Source organism: Rhea pennata, chromosome 1, assembly GCF_028389875.1.
Source record: "Rhea pennata isolate bPtePen1 chromosome 1, bPtePen1.pri, whole genome shotgun sequence".
Lineage (NCBI taxonomy): Eukaryota > Metazoa > Chordata > Aves > Rheiformes > Rheidae > Rhea > Rhea pennata.
This window is the reverse complement of record NC_084663.1, coordinates 142,545,349-142,568,193: the sequence shown is the minus strand read 5'-3', so window position 1 is coordinate 142,568,193 and position 22,845 is coordinate 142,545,349. Positions and strand designations below refer to the sequence as shown.

Sequence of the window (22,845 nt, the reverse complement as noted above, 5' to 3'; positions counted from 1 at the left end):
GCAATAAAATTTCTCCTCCATTTGTGAATTGGCCAAACTGGCTTTCAAATTAATGGTCTTTTATGCTACTTCCTTTTTGTGTGAAACCAGTGAAATACAGCTGTTCTGGTTTTAATCTCTGTCATCCACAGAAAATGTCACATCTTCTGGTAAGTTCTTAGCAATGTTGATGTAGATTTAGATGCTGTCAGGCAGTAAGAAGAAAATGCATTTTTCGAAACTCCTGTCAAGTCTGACACAAATCTATTCTATTGGTTGTCTCATTAGCCCTTTGATTTATGTGGAATAATTTTCACATAATTTGCATGGTGACCTTTTAGTCAGAGGAAAGGTAGTACAGGAAATAATCTAAAGAAATGTACATTCAGCTTTTTGGAGACTTGTATTTGGTGTTACATCATGATCACAGCCTGTACTGTTCAGAAAAAAATAATGTGGTGGGAGAACTGACATATCAAGTAGGGGGTGTAAGTCAGGAGTTTGTTTGAAATTACTGCAAAAAGCTCCAGGAAACAAGTCACCTACAGCATCTGCTGTGCTGCTCCTACCTTCCCTTGTTACCTTTTTGGTGACCTTTAGCTATGTGGTAGGAGTGAACAGCTACTGTTCAGGAGGGCTTGTTTGAAGTTTGAATCCAAGTCTCTGGCACGCTATTCACTGTTTGGAAGCAGAAAATACAGGAACATCTGCTTAAAAATGGGATTAGACACAAAAACCCTGCAAGAACATGGTTAGGATTATATATAGCAAGATGAATTTAGTTAACCTGAAGGCAGCAAGAGAGGATTAGATATTTTAATTCCCTACCTTTCCCTAATGACTGCACAGAGTGCTGACACTTGTGTAGGTTGTAGAATATGACCTATACACTGAAGTGGCTAGCGTGTGCTGTGATTTTTCTTTTCAACACCTACTGAAACTAAACTGCTGTCTTCCAAGACAAAGCCCATTTTTTGTGGGGCAAATTAAGCTATCATGAAATCAGGAATGTTATCACTAAAGTAGGACTTGCAGTTTATTGAATTTATCTCACTGATTATGAAATTTGGAAGCAATCTTGTGAAGGCGGCTGGTCACATGCTCCTAAATGATGATTTTCAACACTCCTGCAAGTGAGAGGACTGAAGTTGATATGGAAAATGTATGCCAGTAGTAATTGTTGTGGTTTAACACTTTGAAATAGCTAGACATTGAAGTATTAGACTTTAGACTGTAACTTTAGCTACCCAATTTTTAAATATATTTGTCAGTACAGTTTTTCCAGGGAATTCTTACTGTGACAAATAAATGTACTGATGAGGCGTACCCAAACGCACAGATGATGCAAAAGATTGCTGTAAATCAGTAGGTGTCCACATCTAGTAAATGCTTATTTCTTAGAAGCTAATGTGTTTTGGTATGTTTCCAAACCAAATGCACAATAGTGTCTTTATATACAAGACAGTTTTTGTAACACAAAGAAACAGCCTTAAGTGGCATCTCCTGGGCTCAGGCCTGTTGCTTAACAAGCATATTGTCTGTTTAAACTGCTGCCTTTGAGGTTTGATCTACTATCATCAATAACTTACTTGAATTTAAAATCAGTAAGGAAAGAAATTCTGGTTCACTATCTGGGCACTTAATCCAGAATGATACACTTGAGGGACAGATTATACAGGTGACCCTTAGGCAGAATATGTTTGGAGAGGTTTTTGTCTTTTTTTTAACTATAGGCTTATTGATGCTTGAACAAAAGGCATCAGAAATGTCCCTTTCACTTATTTCAGTGTAATTTGAACCAAATCTCTGTATTTAGGTTGAAGTCATTCGAATGTGAAAACTATTTCTTTTCTTTTCTTTCTTTTTTTTTTTTTTTTTTTTTTTTGAGATAGCCACTCTTTGATTTTTGGTGTTAAAGGATATCCTCTGCTTTGTTGCTTTCTTTATCGCACCAACAGGATGGGAATGTCCCACAGCATGGCTGCAGCCATGGTTTCCACATATTATTGTAATGGGACAGCTGCTGTGGGACTGAAGTCAGTGTGTTCTGATGCTCTTCTACAGCTTTTCCTATTCTCCGTATTATGGTGTCAAACAAGGGCTTGGTGTCAGCTGATAGAGGATTGGCCTCTGAAGGGTCTTTTGAGAGATCAAACAGCAATGGGGGGTCATGATGAGTTATGCCATCCCCGAAACATGGGCAAATTCTTCTTCTGAAACAGGCTCCAGAGTCCTTTGGTTGGAATACTGGAGTAGTGTAATGAGCTTTCCATACAGTGCCACCTGGTAAGAAACACATTTCATCAGCTTAATGGTGAGCTTAATGGCTCACAGGCCTTCCTGGGCTTTGGGTACTTATTGGGCCACATAATACTATCTGGATAGCTAGGTCTAATATTCTGAGTCTCTGCTCCTTTCTGGTGTTCATTTGGAACCCTACGTGCCTCCTGGACGGAAAAACGGAGGATGTATCACCTAATTTCTGGGTGTAAGTACTAGCAGGTTCTTTTCTTGGCTCTGTACATCTGAGCAAAGAAGAACACCTGGGTAGGAACTCAAGACAGCTCAGGTACCATGCTCAGGTAGCACATTTCAAACAGGGTATTAATTGCAGGCCACAAAACCAACAGAATCTGTAGTATAATTTTTAATTTAACATGATGAACTAGATTGCAGCTAGATTGCTGCTAGATTGGAGATTTACATCTTGTATTTTAGCAAGCAGTTGTATGGACACACTGGATTTCCAAATGCAGATCTGTGATTTGAACAGTATTGAAGAGTTAGAAGCAAATAATAGGAGATTATGTTAAAAGTCTGGCTTGTGATGAAAAATGACAAGGGGCTAGGACTAAATTGGAATGCAGTTCAACAGAAGGTTTTCCTTCCCCTTGTTTCTTCCTTCCTCTTCCCTCCCTTCCTCACTCTTTAGTTAGAAAGCACTATACCGAATTAATTCCAGGATGAGGCAGAAGATGTACCCACCAAGAAGACAGTGATTAGACACTGTGTGTGAAAGAGGAAAGGAAAGGGGACGTTCAACATGGGGAACCACTTTTATAATGCACTCACAAAGAGCTGACATTTTCGTTCTGCCTACGTGGCATTTTCTTTTTGGTTTGATGGAATCTGCTGACCTGCCCTTCTGTTGTGCCCTGAGCTGTTCTCCATGACTGAAAGTCTGCAGCTTTATTCTTCTGTCATGTGTAACTACATCAGGACATATTTTATTAATAAATAAAATAAACCTCCTAAATGCAGAAAGAAACCAAAAACAAGTACTAAAACTCAATTAATTTTTTAAAATCTCCAGTGGCAGTCTGGTTGGCTATCTATTTATTTCCACTCTACTTCCACCTCCTGCAATGATGCAGAAGTTGGATTCTGTAAAGGAAATAGGCTCACTCTTCCTTAGGGCTTACTATGAATATGTATTTCTTAGCTCTGTTTGAGTATGTGCTTTGCCACTGGCTGAGATGTGCTCCTGTCCTTCTGCTTCAACCTTTCTCTGTCTTGTGACTAAAGATGCATTTGTCTTGTGACAAAAATGCAACCATCTTCTATCATATCAGGCTTTCTTAACATGAGATGGGTTTTTACGTCTACTGGTCATGTAGCACAGGCACTTGTCAGAAAGAGTTAGAAAAAGTACTCTGTGAGTCATATGCATGTTTCTGGTTAGATGGCTTTACTCTGCTATTGATATATGACTAACAGACAAATGAGAGATGGACAGATATCCTTTTGTCTGTAACTATACCTAGAAATTCATGTGATCAGCATTCAGGAAAAAAAAAAAGAAAAGTAGTCACTTATCTCTTTTCCTGTAATAGTTGAGCTGAATTCCTCATTGTCTATACAATATACAGCAATTCAGAGAAGTAAGTATCTGGGGAGAATTATTCTGATTTTACAACATTTTTACATTCACTTTTCACAGCTGCAAATAATTACTGGATTTGCAGGGTGGGAGACAGCTAGGTCCCTGTTAGTTCATACTCAGGGATACAGTAAGGCCTATTGTAATTAATCCATACTGGTAAATTGAGTTGACAGCTGGGTTAAGAGAGATTCAGAAAAAAAGGTGGTGGTAGAAAGCAGCACTGACAGAAACAGTAGGGTTTCAGTCATCTCCAAGATGCAAAGGGGGATATAAAACTTGAATGGAATTAGCTCTGGCAGAATTTGAAGGATGTGTGTGAATTTTAGGGCAACATGTTAATGTAATATGTCCAAAGGAAAGAAAACCTGCTTCTTCAATCCAAACATCTCTCAAGCCCATCTGGTAACAATCAATCAATTTAATGAGCAGAAAGAAACAGACTGTTGCTAATAAGCCTTTTTGAGCTGTACTAGAGGAAAGGACTCTTTAACATAAAGACAAAGGATTGTTCTGGCCTCAGTGAAGGGTTTAATTGATGAGTCCTGCCTGGATGACATCAAGGCAAAATGATTTGTATCTGGCCTGTGCAACAGATAGAAATGAGCACACAATAAATATGTAATGTGAAAGTAATATACTTTTGAACAAGCACAACTATGAGAAGACTAAAACAGACTCTAATAGATCTGCCTGCCCAGTAGCAAGGAATGACAGTGAGAACAAGGATGAGAAATTCAGTCTTGGCTGAAAGTTTGGCCAAACAGTAATATTTGATTAGCCAGTGTTTCACTTAGCCACATTTTGAGAAGATGAATTTTGGGTTTTAAATATGTCTGCTCATCATATCTTAATGGTTGATGTTTATACAAGATATGGGTATCATAAGATATATGTGTTTTTTTCATTCTAGCTTGCATTAAGAAGGTTGATTTGTTTTGCTGCCTTATTTAACTCAGTGCAAAAAATTGTAGAAAGGTATGCCTATTAAATCCAGCTGTGCTCACAGTTTCACAGGAACACAGGCTGCCTCCTGCTCCCCCCCCAATCTCTTGACCCTATCTGTCTGCATTAGCTAGTGTGGCATATTAGGAATTGATCTGCAGAGCAAACAGGTTAATGGCTTGACATCCACAATGTACTTGTTTGTGGGTACTTCACTGTGGATTTATTCTAGTCTGATCCCATATCCTGGACACCCCTGAGTGGCCAGAGAACTTCAGATATTGTCACAGAATTTCTCTTACAGTTTAGGTTCATCCAGAAGAAACTAAGGTCATGATTTCCAAGACTGTTCCACAATGCAAGCCAAAGAAGTAGGTTTTATTTCAGAAGCACACTCCTGATCTGAACTAAAATTATAATGTATATAAACCTTATGTAGTCAAGGGGTTAAGAGTGAAAAGACGAAGAGGAGGGAGGGAGAACAGTAGCTTTGCAATCTGAAGTGCCAGGGCCTTCTTTGCTGATGGAATATGCATTTACCATTCCACTAGGGAGGTACAGCAGTCTGTATGAAGGCTATGTGAGCTCCTGCAACATGAACTCACTCCAGGAGTGAATGTTCTCCAGCAGTCTCTGCAGCTGTACAAACCAAGGAAGGAGACTCCACAACCTCTCTGTGCAAGCTGTGCTAGTGCTCTGTTACTCTCACAGTAAAGAAGTTTTTCCTTATGTTCAGACAGAACTTCCTGTGTTTCAGTTTGTTCCCACTGCCTCTCACCCTATATATGTATGTATATATTTATATTCATATGAAACAAATTGAAGAGATATTTCTGAATAGTGATGGATTTAGAGTCATAGGAGATTTGAGTTTCTAATCCATGTTGTGTTTTAGGTAATGCAAGCAGGTGAACTGACCCAGAGTTAAATGTGATCAAGCCTCAAGCTCCTGGCAGGTCTGGAGTGGGACCAGGTTGGAGCTGTGCTGTATTAGTTGAACCTCAGTCTCTCACATCTCTAGTAACAGCTCTGAGAGCTGGACTGTAGTTTTGAATCTCTCATTCTCTTGTCTGCTAAGTATTAGGCATACAGACAGAAAGAGAGCACGCACAGACACAGACATTTAAAACAGCAACTCAGATTTCTGCAGAGTGTGCTGTGGGTTGTGGGGTGCTGCAGGCACACAGCACTCCGCGAGCGTGGGCTATGTGTGGTCCTGTTGGGGATAGCAGCAAAACTCTAGACTGGAAATGAAGCTACTACAGTTTGGGGTGGGGGGAAGGGGAGAGGGCACAGAATCCTCCTTGGAGGTGGTTATTTTGGATGTTTACCTTCTGTGCTTGCAACCACGTTGGTATTGTGGGCCAGGTGAGGGCCCCCAGCCAAGTGAGCCGGGCTAGGCTCCATGGGGAGCCCAGGGTGTCAGGCTGGCACCCTTCAGCTTGCAGAGGGCCCGGGCCACGCTCTCTCAGCACCCAGATTTGGGTGTCCCTTGATAAAAGGCACTTCAAAACTGGAGTTCAAAATTGGGGATTTTAAGCAGACTCGAAGAACCACGCAACTTTTTGTTAAAATCTGTCTGTAGCTTCTGCCTGGAACGAGGAACCCCTGAGACTCCCGCCTCCGGCAGAGCGAGGCGGCCGTTGCGGCGGTTGGCGGCGGCGGTTGGCGGCGCCTCCTCGCCCCCTGGCGGCGCCTGCCCGTGCCTGCCCAGCTCCGCCGTTTCCCCGGCTGCCGTGTGAGAGGAGACCGGCTACCGCCGGCCCCGGGCGGCTGCGCTGGAAACGTACATTCAAAGATCAGAGCGTCATACTAAACTCGTTAAGTTTTGGTATTGGCTTAATGAATCTGTATATATAATTGCTAAGGAGGCTTAGTTTCCACGGGAGGAATCACAATACAGCCTAGTGATTTGGACATGCTGCTGAATATTTTGTATCTGCTCAAGCAGAGGATGGTATTGAACCCTTGACGGGTTTACAGATTGAACCCTTTACCCTTTGCAGGCTCCTGAGGTGACTAACCACTAGGGAGAGCTAAGCTGTTGGTGTTTTGTGGTTCAAATGCGATTCCCTCGCTGGGATCACTTCCTTTTGTAGGCACGGTTGTTTGGGGCCATCCAAAGCCCCAGCTAGGGAGAAAATCCCGGCTAAACAAGCTTCAGGGACCAAGACTGCCTAGCTGTGATGGTTCTGCCAAGCTCCAGTCCTACAAATAGTTCTGCCCAACTCCATTCGCTATGGTACACTGAACATGTGCTGTGGCCAGAGGAAGATAGGGCTATGGGGACTATAGTGCTGCAAAGGTCTGTCCACTGAGCTAATTAGAAGAGGAGCAGTTGTGGTATTTCTTTTGCTAATGTTTTAAAAGACAAAAATGATCCCTTTCTTGGTTCTTAGACAAAATTTTATAGGCCTCTTCCCTGTGGAGAAAATAGAAAATTGGAGTTCCCGAGGGAAAAAGAAGACCTCTCCTAGCACTTGAGGAGTGTCTGTGCCAGTGAAAGAAAAGGATTTCTGAAAAAAAAAAGAACGAAAAAAGAAAAGAAACCTGTACTCAGTGTTTCCTCCCACATCTTTTGCTCCCTGAGCAGTTGCACGTTCCTCTGGATCTCACCCTGGAGGGATTATGCGATGTCTAGACACCACCAGCGCGTGGATGACTCGGGTGTTGACCCCAGGGTTAAAGTGGCAGTATGAAAGACTTCAAAATTCTCAGCCAGTGAGTGAGTGAGTGTGTGTGTGTATCTAGGTGAATAGAGAAGTCCATTTTGAAACAACAAAGTATCATAAAGATGCAAATGGTATGAGAGAGGTCACTCAATTAACACTTTGACATAGGAGGGCAGCTATTGAGCTGCCTATGATGATCTCACAAAAGATCAGTACTTAGCAGTACTCTTCAAACAGGTGGCTTAATGCTGCAACATAACAACAGCTAAATTTGAACAGATGGAGATGGCAGCCCTGTGAATGCCCTATGATTTTGTAACTGTTACCTAGTTGCAGTTTTATAATAGCTCAGTATTTCTTCTCTCACTTCACAGCTAGGAAAAACAAAATAGAAATTAGAGAGGCTCATTCAAGTCTCTAAAGGATGAGAAAATGGATAGATATAGCCTACTCACTTCATTGCCTTCTGCATCTCTCTAGTGTGCAGAAGAAGAAAATTGAATGCATCATTATCAACTGTAATCATACGCTCACATCATTCAGTTACAGAAGGGGCAGTTCATCTCAACTAACTTTAAGTTAATATAAGGAAGATTTCTGATCTAGTCAGCCTCAGCTCCATTTATAGCCAGTGGAGAGAAATGGGCACTTTTAGGGGTGACCAATTTGGCAGAAAGACATCTATGCCTTTTCAGCAACAGTAAAGCAACGAACTCACATGCAGATACTTGAGTTTGGTTACTTAAATGCCTTCTTCCATGCTGGGACAGGAACAGCTACCCATCACAAGCCCATTCTCAATTATACCTAATTGGAAGGTGACATTAGCAAAGACTGGGTGCTTATTCAAAGCTAGGAAAAGTATTACAGCTGCTGTCAGCTTGCCTAATTCCCACAGTTGAAAAACTGAAAAAAACAGAGGACTACTGAAAATAAACAAACTACTATGGCGAGAGCCATAGATACACTACAGCAGTAAGGAGTTTCTTCATGCGACCCATAAAGCAAACCCTTTCATCTCAGGGAAAGCAGGAGAGGTAAAATACCCAGCCCATCTGCATCTTGCAGAAGAGCTAAGACTTTGAGGCCATAAACTTATCCCATTTTTTTTTTCACCTGTTACTCTGTTGGAAACTAGAGGCCATTATATCATCCCTGATATGCAAGAGAGGGAATGTTTATACTCACTGTCCTTTTGGTGCCAGCGTACTGCATGCAAAAACACACCACAATAGTGAAACATGAACTCATGCTCTGAGTGCTGAACTGTGCCTTGCAGCAAAGGCAGCAAGGAGCGTCCATCAATTACCCTGGTGGAGAGAATGGAAGTCAGCTAACTGTTTTAAGAATTTCAGTTTACATTTGGAGTCTGAGCAATACTTACCCTCCACATATGTGGCATTAGGATTTCAAGCAGCATTTATAATACAAGCTGCTATTTAGCTAATGAACTCTGAGATTTTTAATTGTGAGGCTGGGTGGAGACAAACAATTAGTAGTTACTAGCAGTTTGTGCATTTACAGCAGTGCACACATCCTGGAGAGGTGAGTTATCATTACTATAATTTTCCTGGGAGTAAGTATGTGATAGCCACAGAGAAGGCAAACTCTCAAACTTGGCTGCCTGAAACTGAAATCACTGATAGCTCTGTGAGCTCAGGGCTTCATAAAAATTATTCTACTTAACTTAATTGACTAACTGTAAATTTAGTTACCTAATACAGGGACTTCTGTGGTTTTTGCTCAAATGGTTTATCCACCCGTCATAACTCAAACAGGTGCTTTCTCTCACTTCCTCCTTAGAGGAGTTTTACAGATGCTCAGAACTGCTTACTGCTCAGGAGCCTGCTTCTCTCCTACTGGCATCTAAAGGCAGGCCATGTGTGGGCCCTTCCCTATACCCAGCTTCCTAGTCTTAGAAAGGGCATAGCCTGTTTACTCTAACAAGACCAACCAGCCTTGTAAATCTCTGTGGATTTTTCATGAAAAGTATAATGAAAAAAGGAAAAGACTTGGAAAATGATTCCATCCCAATAATCCAGCCAACCAGATGATCTCAGTGATTAGAAAACTGGCTTCAGATAAATGACACTTTTAAAAACGTACTGTTTTCCTTTGCCCTTTCCATAAAATCAGACAAGACAGGAAGGGGAAAGCTAAACAGAAAGGAAGCTGGATAACTATCTGGTTTAGAAACAAGTGGAATTTAACTTGTGGATGTTAGGCTGTTTGATATTCATTCTAAATCAAGAAAAGGGAGCAAATATGCTTTATGAAGTAACTTTTGCACCTGTCATGAGGCACTGCGCCTCCAGCCAGCTGAACCACTGTTGGGAAAATGTCCATAAGGCTTGTCAGTTCATTGATAACTGTGTCTGCAGGTAACACTCCTGGCCATCTAATTATTCCAGGGACACGGATCCCTCCTTCCCAGCCTCCCATTCCTTTCCCACCTGTTAGAGAGAAAGACAGAGAAAAAAAGGAAAGTACTAAAAGAGCGGTAAGAATGAAAGATATTATACATGCATAGTAATTGTTTAATAAAAAGCTTTAAACGTTTCAAAATATTCAAATACTTCTAATGAAAACACACTAAATCCTAGAGAAGAGAGAATTGAATGACCACAGTGCAAACAGTTCTTCACAAATAAGTATTATTACTCTCTTTACATTATACTACTTTTTTTCTGTGGCCACATGGCAGCCCCTCATTCAGCAGCACTTCTGGCAGAAGAGAAACAATTCCACCCTTTGATGTATGAGAAGACTTTCTGACCCATACAATTTTATGTTATGTATGGGAATAATCTCTTCACTGCCTAAGAACATGTGCAGGAAAAAAGTCTGTTATTAATAAAAAGCAAATCTGACTCAGTGTCAGTGGAAGACAGGTTGCAGCCTTACCTGGTGCCTGGGAAAGGAGACTTAACACAGGGCATGCCTGACTGTCAAACAGTTCAAAATTAGAGGTAGCAAGAACATTACAAAATGATTTACAGACCTAGAAAGCAGTAAAGATAACTAGGATAATGTTTGATGTCTCTCCAGGAGCTTATAATCCCAGAGATGCTCTGACATGATCCCAAAATGAAGAATGCAGAACCCCTGGGGTAAATGAAGAAGCTTATAATAGTATGCAGTGATGAAAACTTTCCACCTGCATTTCTGTTGAAATAATCCTGAGATAACCAAAGAATTTTTCTTGGTTTCCTTTTCATTCTTCTAATCTTCTCCTAAATTAAGCCCCTCTCCCAATGCATTGACTTTTATAACTTGAAATATTCATTGCTTTGAATATTATTTCAGAGTGAGAACCATTCATTTATTATATAAATATATCTATTATTAATGTCAATGATGAGCGTATTAATAAAGCAATGTGGTTTAAAGGCAGAACTCTGACACTCAACATCCCAAAGTTAGGGGTCCAGTTAGAAAACAAAAATTGCAAAACATGAAGCTTAGGTACCTACATAACCTTTACTCTGCCCTGTTGCTCCTCCTGTCAGGGGTAGAGAAGCAAAGTCATTGCTGAAAAGTATTGCAGGAAAAATGACAAGCAAAACTTGAAGCTAGCTTATTAGATCAGCTAATAAGCTGGCAACTGTGGATGGTAGTTTAAACTAACCTCTTAAACTAACCTGGCTCTGCCAGGGAGTACTGGTCTTTTTGCTATAGAGGAGGTTGTGCTTATAGTCAACAGCTGAGAGGTAAGGTTCCCAGACCTTGGTATAAAAGGTTGAGAGGGTAGAGTGATGGATTATAAAGCCAACCACTGTTCAATAACCTTTGTGCCGTATGATAAAGGTCACTATCTCATGGTTTGTTATTTTGTGGTGAATGTTCTCATTAGCCATATGCATGTCTTATCTTTCTTTATCATTTTTATTGTTTGTTTTTATTAACTGTTAATAACAACATTTTACAGCAGTGAGTTCTATGAATATTTGTGAAATAAACTACTTTTTATAATCAATTTTTAGTTCATTGCCTTTTTGTTTAAAGTGGGTATTCTGTCTAAACAGAACACTTTTGCTGTTACAAGAGGATAAATAGGAATACCTTTCTCTTATTTATTTCTAAATTGGTATTATGTCTCCTCTTACTTGCCTTCTTTCTAAGCAGGTATCATAGCCCTGTCATACTGAAATCTCTATCTAATCAAATTCACTTCTCTGGACTCTCCTGTTACTATTATATTTGCTGTAGGACAGTAGAAGTGAATACTCCCAGATTCTGAGATATACAAATGAACCTGTAGCCTTTTTTGGTCTTTCTTGTCTGGAAACTTCATATCTGGAATTTAAGGAAATTTAGTATTTAGAACCACTCATGGGTGAGTCTCAAGGTGTTCCAAGCTGTGTGAAACACTGCTTGTGTGGCTCATCAAATAACTTAGCACTAGACAGACAAAGTGCATTTTGATGCTGAGCGTGGTCAGAGCACCTGAATCTTCTTCTATAGGGAAATAAATGATGGAAACTGATCTCAGGCTTCATTATGGAGTAAGTGCCAAGCTGCTTGAGATGTCATGGTGGGTATGCCAGGCAAGGGAGTCTGGAGGGTTTTGCTCATGTGCCTGAGCAGGTAAAGGAATAGGTTCTGAGGATCTCAGTCCAGGTTCAGGAATCTCATCAAGTCAGGAGTCACAAAAAATCTATGGGTTTGGTCTCCAGCCTGTGATGCATTGCTGTATGCATTCATGCAAAGTGAATGTGCACTCCCTGAGTTCACTACATGCCATGAAGTATAGAGAAGGGTGAAAAGAGTTCATTCAAAGGGGATGGAAGAAAGAGATAAATGACAACTAGCAATGGGCTTTATAATCTGTGGTGCTTCTTCCTTGTTCTTCGATGAGAAAGACCACCTTAATTTCCTAATATGTGACAAAGTGACAAAGAAGGTGTAGAAAGCAAGCAGAAGGGAGCTCTTCCATTTAATAATAAGGAGAGAATTGGCGAAGAACATCAACATGATGAGAGTGACCATTAAAAGCTAAAGACAGCAAGGAGGAAAACAGCAAAATAAAAACAATGAACTCCAGAAAGGCAGACAAAGCTAAAGAAGTAACAGGTAAGAACTCCTAGGAGACTGTTGGAGAGAAAAGGCCAAAATTAAGTGATGAGAGACAAGTAGTGATGGGAAATAGAAATGAAAAGTAGCAGGAAGGAGCATGAAAAAAAATGGCTAGTTACTTTTCAGTGGGGAAGCAAAGCCAGGAAAGAAAGTTGAAATGTTTAATGATGCTTCTGCATAAGTCTTTGATACAAAGATGAACTGTTATCAGGTAACCAACATAATAAACTCTACTGGCCATTAGGTAAGATGTCAGCCTTGACTAAGGGTTGAATGGTATAATAATACATAATGTAATGTAGAATGAAGTAGATATTTTCAAATGGCCTAAACCTGATGAATATTTGGAGCATTTAAAACATTAGCTGATGGAATTGCAGATTTTCTAGAGGTTATGTTTGAAAAGTTGTGGAAAATGGCTAAAGTATCAAACTAGAAAAAGGCAAGCTGTGATGCGTATCTTGGGGAAAAAAAGAGAATAATAGACTCTCTGAATAAATTCTGCTATGAATAATTATCGTTTTTAAGCACCTAGAAGGAAACGAGCATATGACCAATTGTTCTGTTAAGATCAAGTCATGTCAAATAAACATAATTATTGGTTGTAACTATGTTAAAGCAACATATATGGAGGGAGGGGAAGCAAGAGATATCATAGATCTTCATTTTCATATAGCTTTCAACACTGTCATAAGCCAATTATAGAAACATATTCTAGATGAAACACCTATGTGATAGATGAGAAACTGGAAAACTTTATGAAGAAAATAGTTATCAGTGACCATGATCACTGTCACTGTTGACATAAATAGTTGTCCACTCTGAAAACAGAAGGATGCTTAAACTGCAGCAAGGAAATCCAGGCTAGATAACAGGAAAAAATATTCTAGTAGCATAGACAATGAAAAATGGTATGGCTGGGGCATTACTAGATGTCTGTAAGAACAGCTTAGACAATACAGCTCTCAGGAGTAGGTTTGGTGATCCTGTCTGGGGGCTGGAGGACGACTAGCTGATGTCCTGAAGTCAGTCTAGCCCTACAAGATTGTTTTGCCAGCATATAGCTTTGTGAATGTACTCTACCTGGACATATTTTATATCATTTTATTTTTAAGAGAAAGTCTTACCTTTATAGATACCATTCCATCCACCTAGCTGGACATTTCCACTGTGAGCCTCCAAGGATCCTCCATGATCAGATGCAAAATAAATGAAAGTTGTATTCTTCAAGCCTTTTTCGTTAATAACATCCAGAAGCCTTCCTAAAAAAAAAAAAAAAAAAAAAAGAAAGAAATTATAACTATGTCCTAATATTTTAGATCTTGAGTCAAAACACATTGAAGATAGGATCTTTCCATTGACTTGAATGAGAAGATATAGACAAAAAGTCCTCTTCTACTTTTGTGTTATGAGCTACTATGAACAATACAGAAGAAAGTCATGCATCATGGGAATAGTAAGGGCCCAACAGAAAGCAGCTGAAGATGAAACAAATTTGCTTGTGGAATCTGCAACAAGGAAAACAGAAATTAAAAACAACTGGAAAATAAATTGAATTAGTGATACATTATTTGAAGTGCTTGGCATACACTGTCATTCTTCTGCTGTAAATTCTCTGAGCTGAGGACTGTCTCCATTGTTAGTCCCAAGCATCTTGAAAGTGCTTACATTACAAATGATAGGGACTTGGGTCAGGCTGCATACTATCAACAAAAATCTCCTGCTGTCAGTGGTAAAAACTCCAGAGAGTGCAATTCAAACCCAACTTCATGTTTTTGGTACCGTTAGCAACAAAAGTTTATACAGAGTATGATTTTCCATGATTGTTCTTCATCACTACTCAGTACATGAAGTATCTTCACCAGGAACAATTTCTGTAGTTACAGAGAAAGCAACAAATGCTGTAGTACGCAAGGAAAAAGCATGAGCTAGTGAGCAGGTCATTTGCCTAATCTGTTCTGCTCCATAGACTTCCTATGTCTCCTTGTTCAAGTTACTTAGTGCCTTTCTTAAAAATAGACACCTGCACAAAAAAGAATTTAAAATGAATCTAGGCACCCTGGTTCCAAATTAGACCCCCAACGTAGCTGTCTGACCTTAGAAACTGTCCTCACTAGCATCTATCCTGTTTAGTCTATATATTCCTTATGCTTTTGCTCTTTTGCTACCTAGCTCTGAGCAGCTTGTGCCTAAAGTTGATCAGTGCCCCAAAATTAGGAAGATGAGTGCCAGAGTCCTGTAGTAGGGCTAGGTCTTGCAGGGGTTCTCAAACTGTCCATCACAAGCAATTGGGCTGCTCACAACATACAATTTTTGAAACATGGCTATTGGAGGAAGAAGTAGTTCAGGGGACTTTAGAATCTTGGCCAGAACAGGAGGTGAATACTTAGGCTGTAAGTCATTCGTTTACTATTTGTAAATGCAAACAATAGCTATCTCCCTCCCTCCTGCCGAAGCAGAAAGGAACTACAAATTAAGGCTCACATCTAAATCCAGGCTCTAAGTGCAAATAAGTTTTTAAACTTGATTAACTTATTAAGTGAAATTCCACAGTTTTTTAGTTTGGGCTTTTGGCTTGGAGAGAGGAGACCAGAGTTCTGTTTTCTGTTCCCAAGTTTATTCTTCAATAAAAAGGAACAAAGACACGAACCAATGACTGTCTAATGTAAAGTCATCAGCAGCACCAGGTACAACTTTTGAAAATAGATGCTCGTAATTTTTTTTAACAAAGGGGAGCTGGGGGAATGTCAAACATGCTAATAACACGATAAAGCACATACTGCATTTATCACTGTTCTGAATTTATCAAAGTGCAGCACAGAACTGTCTCAATTGAAGAAGAGAAAGAGAGAACAACCCTCACAAGAAAAAACTGCACTTTTATCTTAAGAAAAAAGAACAGTGGTAATGGAATGGCCAGCTTTGGAGCTGGCTGTATATCCAAGGCAAGTTCACTGATTTTTGTCATGCATAAATAGAGACTTCTGTAATCAGCTCTAAAATTTCTTTTCTACATTCAAGTAAAAGAAGGATTTTACGGAAGACCACCACTCACCCACCATCCAATCCATCTCCTCAACATTATCTCCATATAGGCCATGTCTGCTTCTTCCCAAAAACTTCTCTGTGGTAATGAGAGGAGTGTGAACATGTAAAAGGGAAACAAAGAGAAGAAATGGTCTATGCTTGTTCCTGAAATCAAAGAAAATAACAATAGTTATTTCTCTGCAAACTGTTACTCAAAACAAAATACAGAAACCCCGTCAAAATGTAGCAGTGACATAGCCATGATTAGTATCTAAAATAAAATGTTCAGATTCCACTATCTTTGCATTTTTGAGGTTTTGGGATATAGAAGGGATTAAAACTCACCTTAAAGATTTAGGTTTTCTATTGAGACCAAAATAGTAATGGGCTTTCTTCCTGGTTCTAAATTAGACACATGTAGAACATCAAATAAATAAATAAATTTGGAAGTTCTTAGCCAAAAGGCTGATACACTGTTAGAGACAAGGAGAACAGGATTCATTTTCTTAAACCTAAATATGAGTGTCACTAAGCATCTCAGATATCCTCTTGGCATTGACAATTGTCATCACTGGACCTGCAAGGGAACTATATCCCTTCAAGGATGGCAGCTAGAAGACAGGTAGGATATACTAAGACATATTCAGAGTTTTACAGAAAAAGAGATTTTTCTCCAACCTCCAATTTCATGTAAGAAATAAAGTCTTACAGAAATGGTATGATCCTAGTCAGGGATGTGCCCAGATTTGACACACGATGGAACTGAGAATTAAGTGATTTGTTTAGTTCTAGTTGAGGTTATCAACGTTTATGTAAAGGAAGGACATTTTGGGAAAAAAAGGCAAGACAAAACAAGATTCAGTATCGCTCTCCGTTTTGTAAAATATTAACCTGAAACACTTCATATGACAGTCCATCCATCAAGCCAAGATTTTTGCTTGCCTACTGCCAGAAGGCCCAGTCCTTGGCCAGGACCCCTCTGTATTTTGTAAGAGTCCTGAAGAGAACAAAATCATCTTCCCTTTCCTGAGGAGGTGAAAAACTGTGTAAGATTAACGACAGCAGTTGGATGCTAACAATTACAGGTACACATGAAAAGAGCAAATTGATGCTGGCCAGCATGAGGAGTGGCTAGTTCAGCATGCCACCCACCAACCTAGTACTGTATGACACAGCAATAATATCATTAAAAAAAAACTACAAAAAGTAATGTGATTTTTTTTGATTACCGTTCAATGAATGAAACTGCTTCCTTAAGCATATTAGAAGTGATTTTTTCTAGCTTCATTGGTTGTTCAGTGATTTCATGGTTTCTCATCAGGATACAGTTCCAGTACTTGGTGAATCCATAGCTGGAGAACCAGGAAATGAAATACAGGAAACCACAGATAGCCAGACATAGGATTATTTTCCATCTTACTGAGAATAAGTTGGTAATTTTTCCAATCAGAAGTGTAAACACTGCAAGGATGATTATCTGTGTATACAGCCAATAGGTATCTTGCAAAGACTTGGCCAGTTCAGGCTCATCTGTGCCTTGACACTCATTCAGAAGGGTAGAAGGCATGCCGTAAAAATAATCAAAGCCATGATTTAAAGGATGGTGGCAGTGATCATAGCGGGATTTGCAATTCACACCCAGATGCCATTTCCCTGAAAGTATAAAATAAAGATATTAGATCCAAAGGCATGACTCTTGGTGATTCTGCATGTATTTGTAACAGGTTGGTGGTTGCTCCTCAGTTATGGCCCAGCCATAGAAGGAGCAGGTGTGGAATGGGGGCAGGCTCTCAGGTAGCAATCACACATGCTGGCATTATCTGACTACAACAGCTGGTTTTGCTCATCTCTCCCAATTAAAAAAAATCCACGTAGGGTAAATGGCCCAGCTCAGAGGCCTTTCTGAATGAGAACAAATATGGTTGTGATATTTGGTGATTTTTATTTTAATATGATGACCTAGTCTTCCATTAATGGTGTATGGGGGGGAGAGGGAGAATGCAGGAGAATCCTATGTAAGAAGAGAAGCAGAAAGCGCAAAAATATTAGCTAATTTACACACCAGTTCAATGTGACCTTCACATTCAGGAAAAAACTTCAGCAAGAAGGTGTACACATTGGTGTGATGTGTCTATATTTATCTTAAAATAAGTAGCAAAAATAGGCCATTCTAATTATCCAGTACAACTGGAGTGATCGTGTCATATACTGATAATGAATCTTAATGAAGTCATATTACAGAACAGTGTAATTATCCTGATACTGAAAGACAGTCTATAACCATGGGCTTTGGGGCTATTAGCCAGACAAATAACTTCTGAGGACTGCTAACCACATCTGCGCTCATGTATATGGATATATTTTATAGCAACAGCTAAACCAGGCTGCAATGAGCTAGGGCAAGTTCTCCCCTTTGCACAGACATTTGTTAAGCCAGTACATCACTAAGACTCACTTCAATCCACAATTTAAGAACTAAATTGCACCTCACTGTGGGAGACCCTAAGGGAGTGGTGAAATTCACAGTAATTATAATTAAGCACCTAACACCTTTAACAACATGATTTAAAAATGAAAGGTGCTTGAAGGACACATCCTTTAATCAGGCAAAATTGGCGAAGGCTTAGTACAATTTTCTTTCTTGAGCATGGGTTCTGATTCCAAACCCACTGAAGTGGACAAGACTTTCCGTTTTTCTGTCTCACCTAGCTGAGCTGCTTTTTTTCAGATAATGAAGGTCCTTTTAGAGTTTTAACTGTGGTAATAAGCAGGATGCCTAAGTGTAGAAAATCCAGCTATTAGATATAATTAAGACCACTGTAGTGTCTGACTACCAACTGGTAGACATTTTTCTGCTTTACTGGGTCAGTTAATATCTCTGTGTTTTTTTTTTGTTTTTTTTTTCCCGAAGCAGTGTGTACTGAACAAATATTTTTTTTCCATTGCTTTTATGTCTATGTATTCCATATGTCTTAATTTTGGATTTATCACATACGCCTCCAAGACACTGAGGGCTCTGGATGGGATTCTAAAAACCTTGTTGTTTTTGAAAGTTGTGCAGACAAGAAGCTTTAGTAAGCTGATCCTAAACATTTGGACAGAGAAAAATATTTGTGGAAATAACTTCCTCTGAATAACAAACAATGAAAAAGCAGCAAATTGCTATGTCTCATACCTATAAGTGCTGTCGAATAACCTTGCTGGTGCAGTATTCTGGCAAAAGTGGTTTCATTTGGTGGGAGCCCACCAGAACACCCATTCCAAAAAAGAATACGTCTTTCTGTGCTGGATGCCATCCCTAGAGAGGAGGAGTAACAGCATTTAAATAATTCAAGTCATTTTATCTCTTTTCAGATTATTCTTTCTAATGAATCTAAGCACTGGATTCAGTTCTCTAAGCCTGGTACTTTTTTATAAGCCATTTTGTATGCCCTAGAATATTCTGATTGGCATTCAGAAGGATGTCTCCATGTCTTGTGTCCTGTCTACTAATCCAATGCAGATCTCTCACATACTCTAGACTATCTAAAATAGCACTAAGATACTGCGGTTTAGACAACTGAATAGCTGCCTTAGGTAACCTTGTCCTTAAAACCAAAGTTCTATCAAAATATGTTGTAAAAAGCATGGGGAATTTTATGTAGAACAGCAAGTTTACAGAGCTAGCTGTTCATACTTCCTAAACTTACAGTTCAAGGTTACGTTCTTCATAAATCTAACTCCTTAGCAAGTCAGGATCATTCCAGAGGAGCTGCATTGATGATTACTGACATAGAAAATGGCTGAAGTTTTCTATTGTGGTTTTGAATGGCTGGAGTAAATCTATTTTAAAACTTCCTCCTTTACAGCTCTTCCACAGTCTGACAGATTTCACTGTTTGTCAGGATATTCAGAATATTATGCTTTTCTTTGCTTAATATAATCTTAACACCACAGCATATACTGTGCTTGTATATGTGCGTCTTCATGTTTATACCTTTAGGTAGAGTGATCTCTGTGTTGTTAAATAGCTACATTAAAGGTATTTAATGTGGGGATTTTCTCATAGAAATCAACCAATGAATCTAGTTATCTTTGGTTTTGCCCTTCTCTTTAAGGCCCGAAAACCTCAGGTTAACTAATCTTTAAAAAGTTTATCGAAGGGCATTTTTAATAGCTATAATGGCTAGACGACCTGCCGTGAACCATTAGAGAGAGTCCAACCTGATCTGATGGGGTATCTGCCCGTGAGGAAGGCTGCTCTGCTCGGTGTACAGACAGCAGCTGCAGCAATGTGCTGAGTAAGTTTCACTCCTTCCTTTGCCAGGCTGTCAATGTTAGGGGTCCTAAAGAGAAAATCATGTCTCTGACAAAATGTGTTATACAGATATTCTTGGTATCCTACTCATTGTCCCTAGTTCTATTAAGAACATTACCACAAGTTTACAAATCTCTCTTTTTACCTACAACACAGTTAGGAAAGCTTTATGTTACATATTTTTGACGACACCTTGATTTTTCTTAAAAAACAATTTTCCATGGAGAAAGGTGATGATAAATATATGATACAGACCGAGCTGTGATTCCATGACATGCCTCTACTAGAGTTGTTGGATATTAAGGAATGAGATTAGATTTGATATTTAATTTCTGGAGTTGGTGTAACTCACAAAGCATACATGCCAGAAAGATACACTTCATGTGTATGTTTACAAAGTCCTGACTGTATGAGATGAAAATTAGAAGTCTAAGAAAGTCACTCAAGTATGCTTGTATAATTATTATTCCACTAGCAACTACTGTAGAACAATTATTTTTTACATGCTTTGAAAAGTGTCTAAATAACTTAACTGTTAAATTCAAAATTAATTCTTACCATATATGTCTGGTGTTGCAATGGCATTAATTAGTAACAGATTAATAATGGATTTTCTAGTACTAAGTGTCATCAGCATTTTTTACACTGAAATTCACCAGGAAGGGATAATTCATTTTGTGGAACACATCCTTACCTTATTGTATCATTACCATAGCAACCTACATCTCCAATACCCAGATCATCAGCCAATATCAGTAAAATATTGGGTTTTGAAGCATTTGATGCAAAGATTCTTGTAAAAAAGCATAAAAGTATCCAAATTTTTAGGCAGCTCCTGAAATTAAAAGTAAAAAAGTAGTATTACAAGAAGTATTTGTAAGTTTTCTATCATTTTAAACTATTAGTGCTATGATAATTCAACCAAGATGCAAAGAGCTACCAAAAACTGTCGGCAGATGGAGCTCCTGAATACATAGAAGGGTTCTTGAGTTTTCTAAAAATCAGTATTTTTTTTTTTCATTTACACAGGAAATAACTTCTTGTTTGCATTTCTTTATTGAGATTTCCATCAATCTCAGCAGATGTTTCTGACAGAATGAGTGATTGGATACTTGCAAGTTTACTGAGACAAGCTGTTGTGTTTGTCATGCAACACACTTCTGCTGAGGCTCCTTGTGTCAGCACAAGTGGTTTGGCTTCACACTGGTTGTGATGTTAATGGCTTGACTACCGCACCGAACACTATACACAGCATCTGGAAATCCATGCTTCAGCCATGGCGCCATCTGCAAAATCAAGGTTGAAGCGATGGGCCTAAGCTTGGGCATCTTCCTAGAAGAACCTAAGAATATTTCAGCACATAGCTTAGCTGCTTAGGGTGTTTGCAAGAGACAGCTTAAAGACCTTCACTTGAAGTAAAAAGTATATTCTAGAATACATCTACTGACTGGTAGATAGGCTTTTAAAGTCCAGGCTGAGTTCATAGATTTGGCAGGTAGAAACACTGCCCTTTCAAATTTGTAATTTTTTTAGGCTTAGAAGTTCTTCAGGAAGAATAAACATAATGGTATATTTTAACTGTTTCTGGACGTGATTAGTACTTCCTTGAATGTATTAGATAGTTTAACAGCTACCACAAAGTGATGAATGCATATTAAATCTGTAATATTATATATTATAAATACTCCTAAATCTCCATGTCTTATAAAAATAGGGTAGTGGACTTCAAAAGCCATCAATTATAAATCTCTATTAGCTGCTCTTAGATTCTCAATAAGCTTTAAAAAAAGAGAAATCAGTTAACATTTTCTTACACACAACACTTCATAAAATCAGGAAAGACCCTCAGTAAACGTCTTTTCTTACCATTGTTTTCCTTGGTAAACTCCTTGGCTTCCTGTTGTGTGTAACAGGTGCATAGTTGGTTACATAAATTCTGGTGAAAAGGGGGAGGGAAAAAAAAAAAGTCAGAGCCGAGCAGCTCCGGTGATCTTCTCTGTGAAGTTAGTCATTAACCACCCCACGTTACCACAGTCGTGCAGCCACTGCTTGTGGCTGGTAATTGTGGAGGTGGACCGAACCGCTAGGGCTTGATCAGGCGATCCCTGCACTCCTGAGCGCTTGCAGAGCCCTGCTGAACTGCGGCTACGGACGGGAAAGAGCTTTTCTGCGGACACGGAGGGTCAGACAGCGCAGGGGTCAGTCGTGCAACACCCTGCCTGTTCCCAGCTGCCATGAATTTCAGGGGGAGCTGTGAGTGTTCAGCAAGGAGGCTAAATGCCCAAGGTTTTAAACAGATGTTTAAGAGGGCAGTTATTAAATCCACAAGCAGAACCGTTGGTGATCACGTAAAGGAAGGTTTCCGTTGAGCTACAAACAGTAGGCAATGATAAGTAAAACTAATTTCTCGAACTTTGTTTTACCTTAAATTATCTTTTAAGTTCCAGGAAGAGAATGTAAACCTTACTCTGAGCTTAGAAACTATAAAACACTTCTGAAATAAAAGCTAGCCTGGAAACTAAACTTTTAGGGAAATCATTGTCTTAGGTTTGGAATAGATCTAGTATGTTCAAGGTGGTACTTCGATCTAAATGTTAGTAATCATTGCCCAGCAATTAGTGCCTCTGAAGACCTTCTAAGCCTAATGTCATTTACAAGTTTAACAGCTCTATGAATTCAACCTGGACTTTAAAAACCTAGCCTTTTAGTTCCTAAACATATATTTCTTTTGTCTAGGAAGTCAAATTTTATGAGTGTAAGCAATTTCTTGTGCTTGTTGAAATAACCAATGTAACTTTTCTGTTTGGCGAAAGAAGAGTTTTGGAAATGCACTCTTAGACTAAGGCATCTGCAGAAAATGTTGCACTGAAGATTTAACAGGCCTGCAGAAACACATGATAAATTGGTTCCACAGGGACTGGCACAGGCTTATCTTAATGCTGCAAAGTGAATCAGAGGTGAACTTTTAT

The 22,845-nt window shown here is 39.2% G+C and overlaps 1 protein-coding gene across 1 annotated transcript; it reads right to left on the bottom strand.

The window, feature by feature from the left end:
• Positions 1 to 1,891: 1,891 nt before the first annotated feature.
• On the bottom strand, positions 1,892 to 21,795 carry LOC134139931 (arylsulfatase H-like). Its single transcript, XM_062574730.1, has 10 exons — positions 21,743 to 21,795; positions 20,571 to 20,711; positions 19,783 to 19,904; positions 18,755 to 18,877; positions 16,809 to 17,232; positions 15,608 to 15,744; positions 13,680 to 13,814; positions 9,767 to 9,929; positions 8,665 to 8,786; positions 1,892 to 2,262 (listed from the first exon to the last, which is right to left on the bottom strand). The coding sequence occupies exons 1-10, from the start codon at positions 21,793 to 21,795 to the stop codon at positions 1,892 to 1,894; spliced, it is 1,791 nt and encodes a 596-aa protein (XP_062430714.1).
• Positions 21,796 to 22,845: the final 1,050 nt, after the last annotated feature.

What these genes read in the sequence shown, in the direction of transcription:
- LOC134139931 (XM_062574730.1), bottom strand. Translation starts at nt 21,795, where the DNA reads ATGCACCTGTTACACACAACAGGAAGCCAAGGAGTTTACCAAGGAAAA. An exon ending in CAGATACCCCATCAGATCAG is followed by an intron (nt 18,878 to 19,782) that starts GTTGGACTCTCT and finishes CCTCCTCTCTAG; the next exon opens with GGATGGCATCCAGCACAGAA. An exon ending in TTATTCGACAGCACTTATAG is followed by an intron (nt 17,233 to 18,754) that starts GTATGAGACATA and finishes TTATACTTTCAG; the next exon opens with GGAAATGGCATCTGGGTGTG.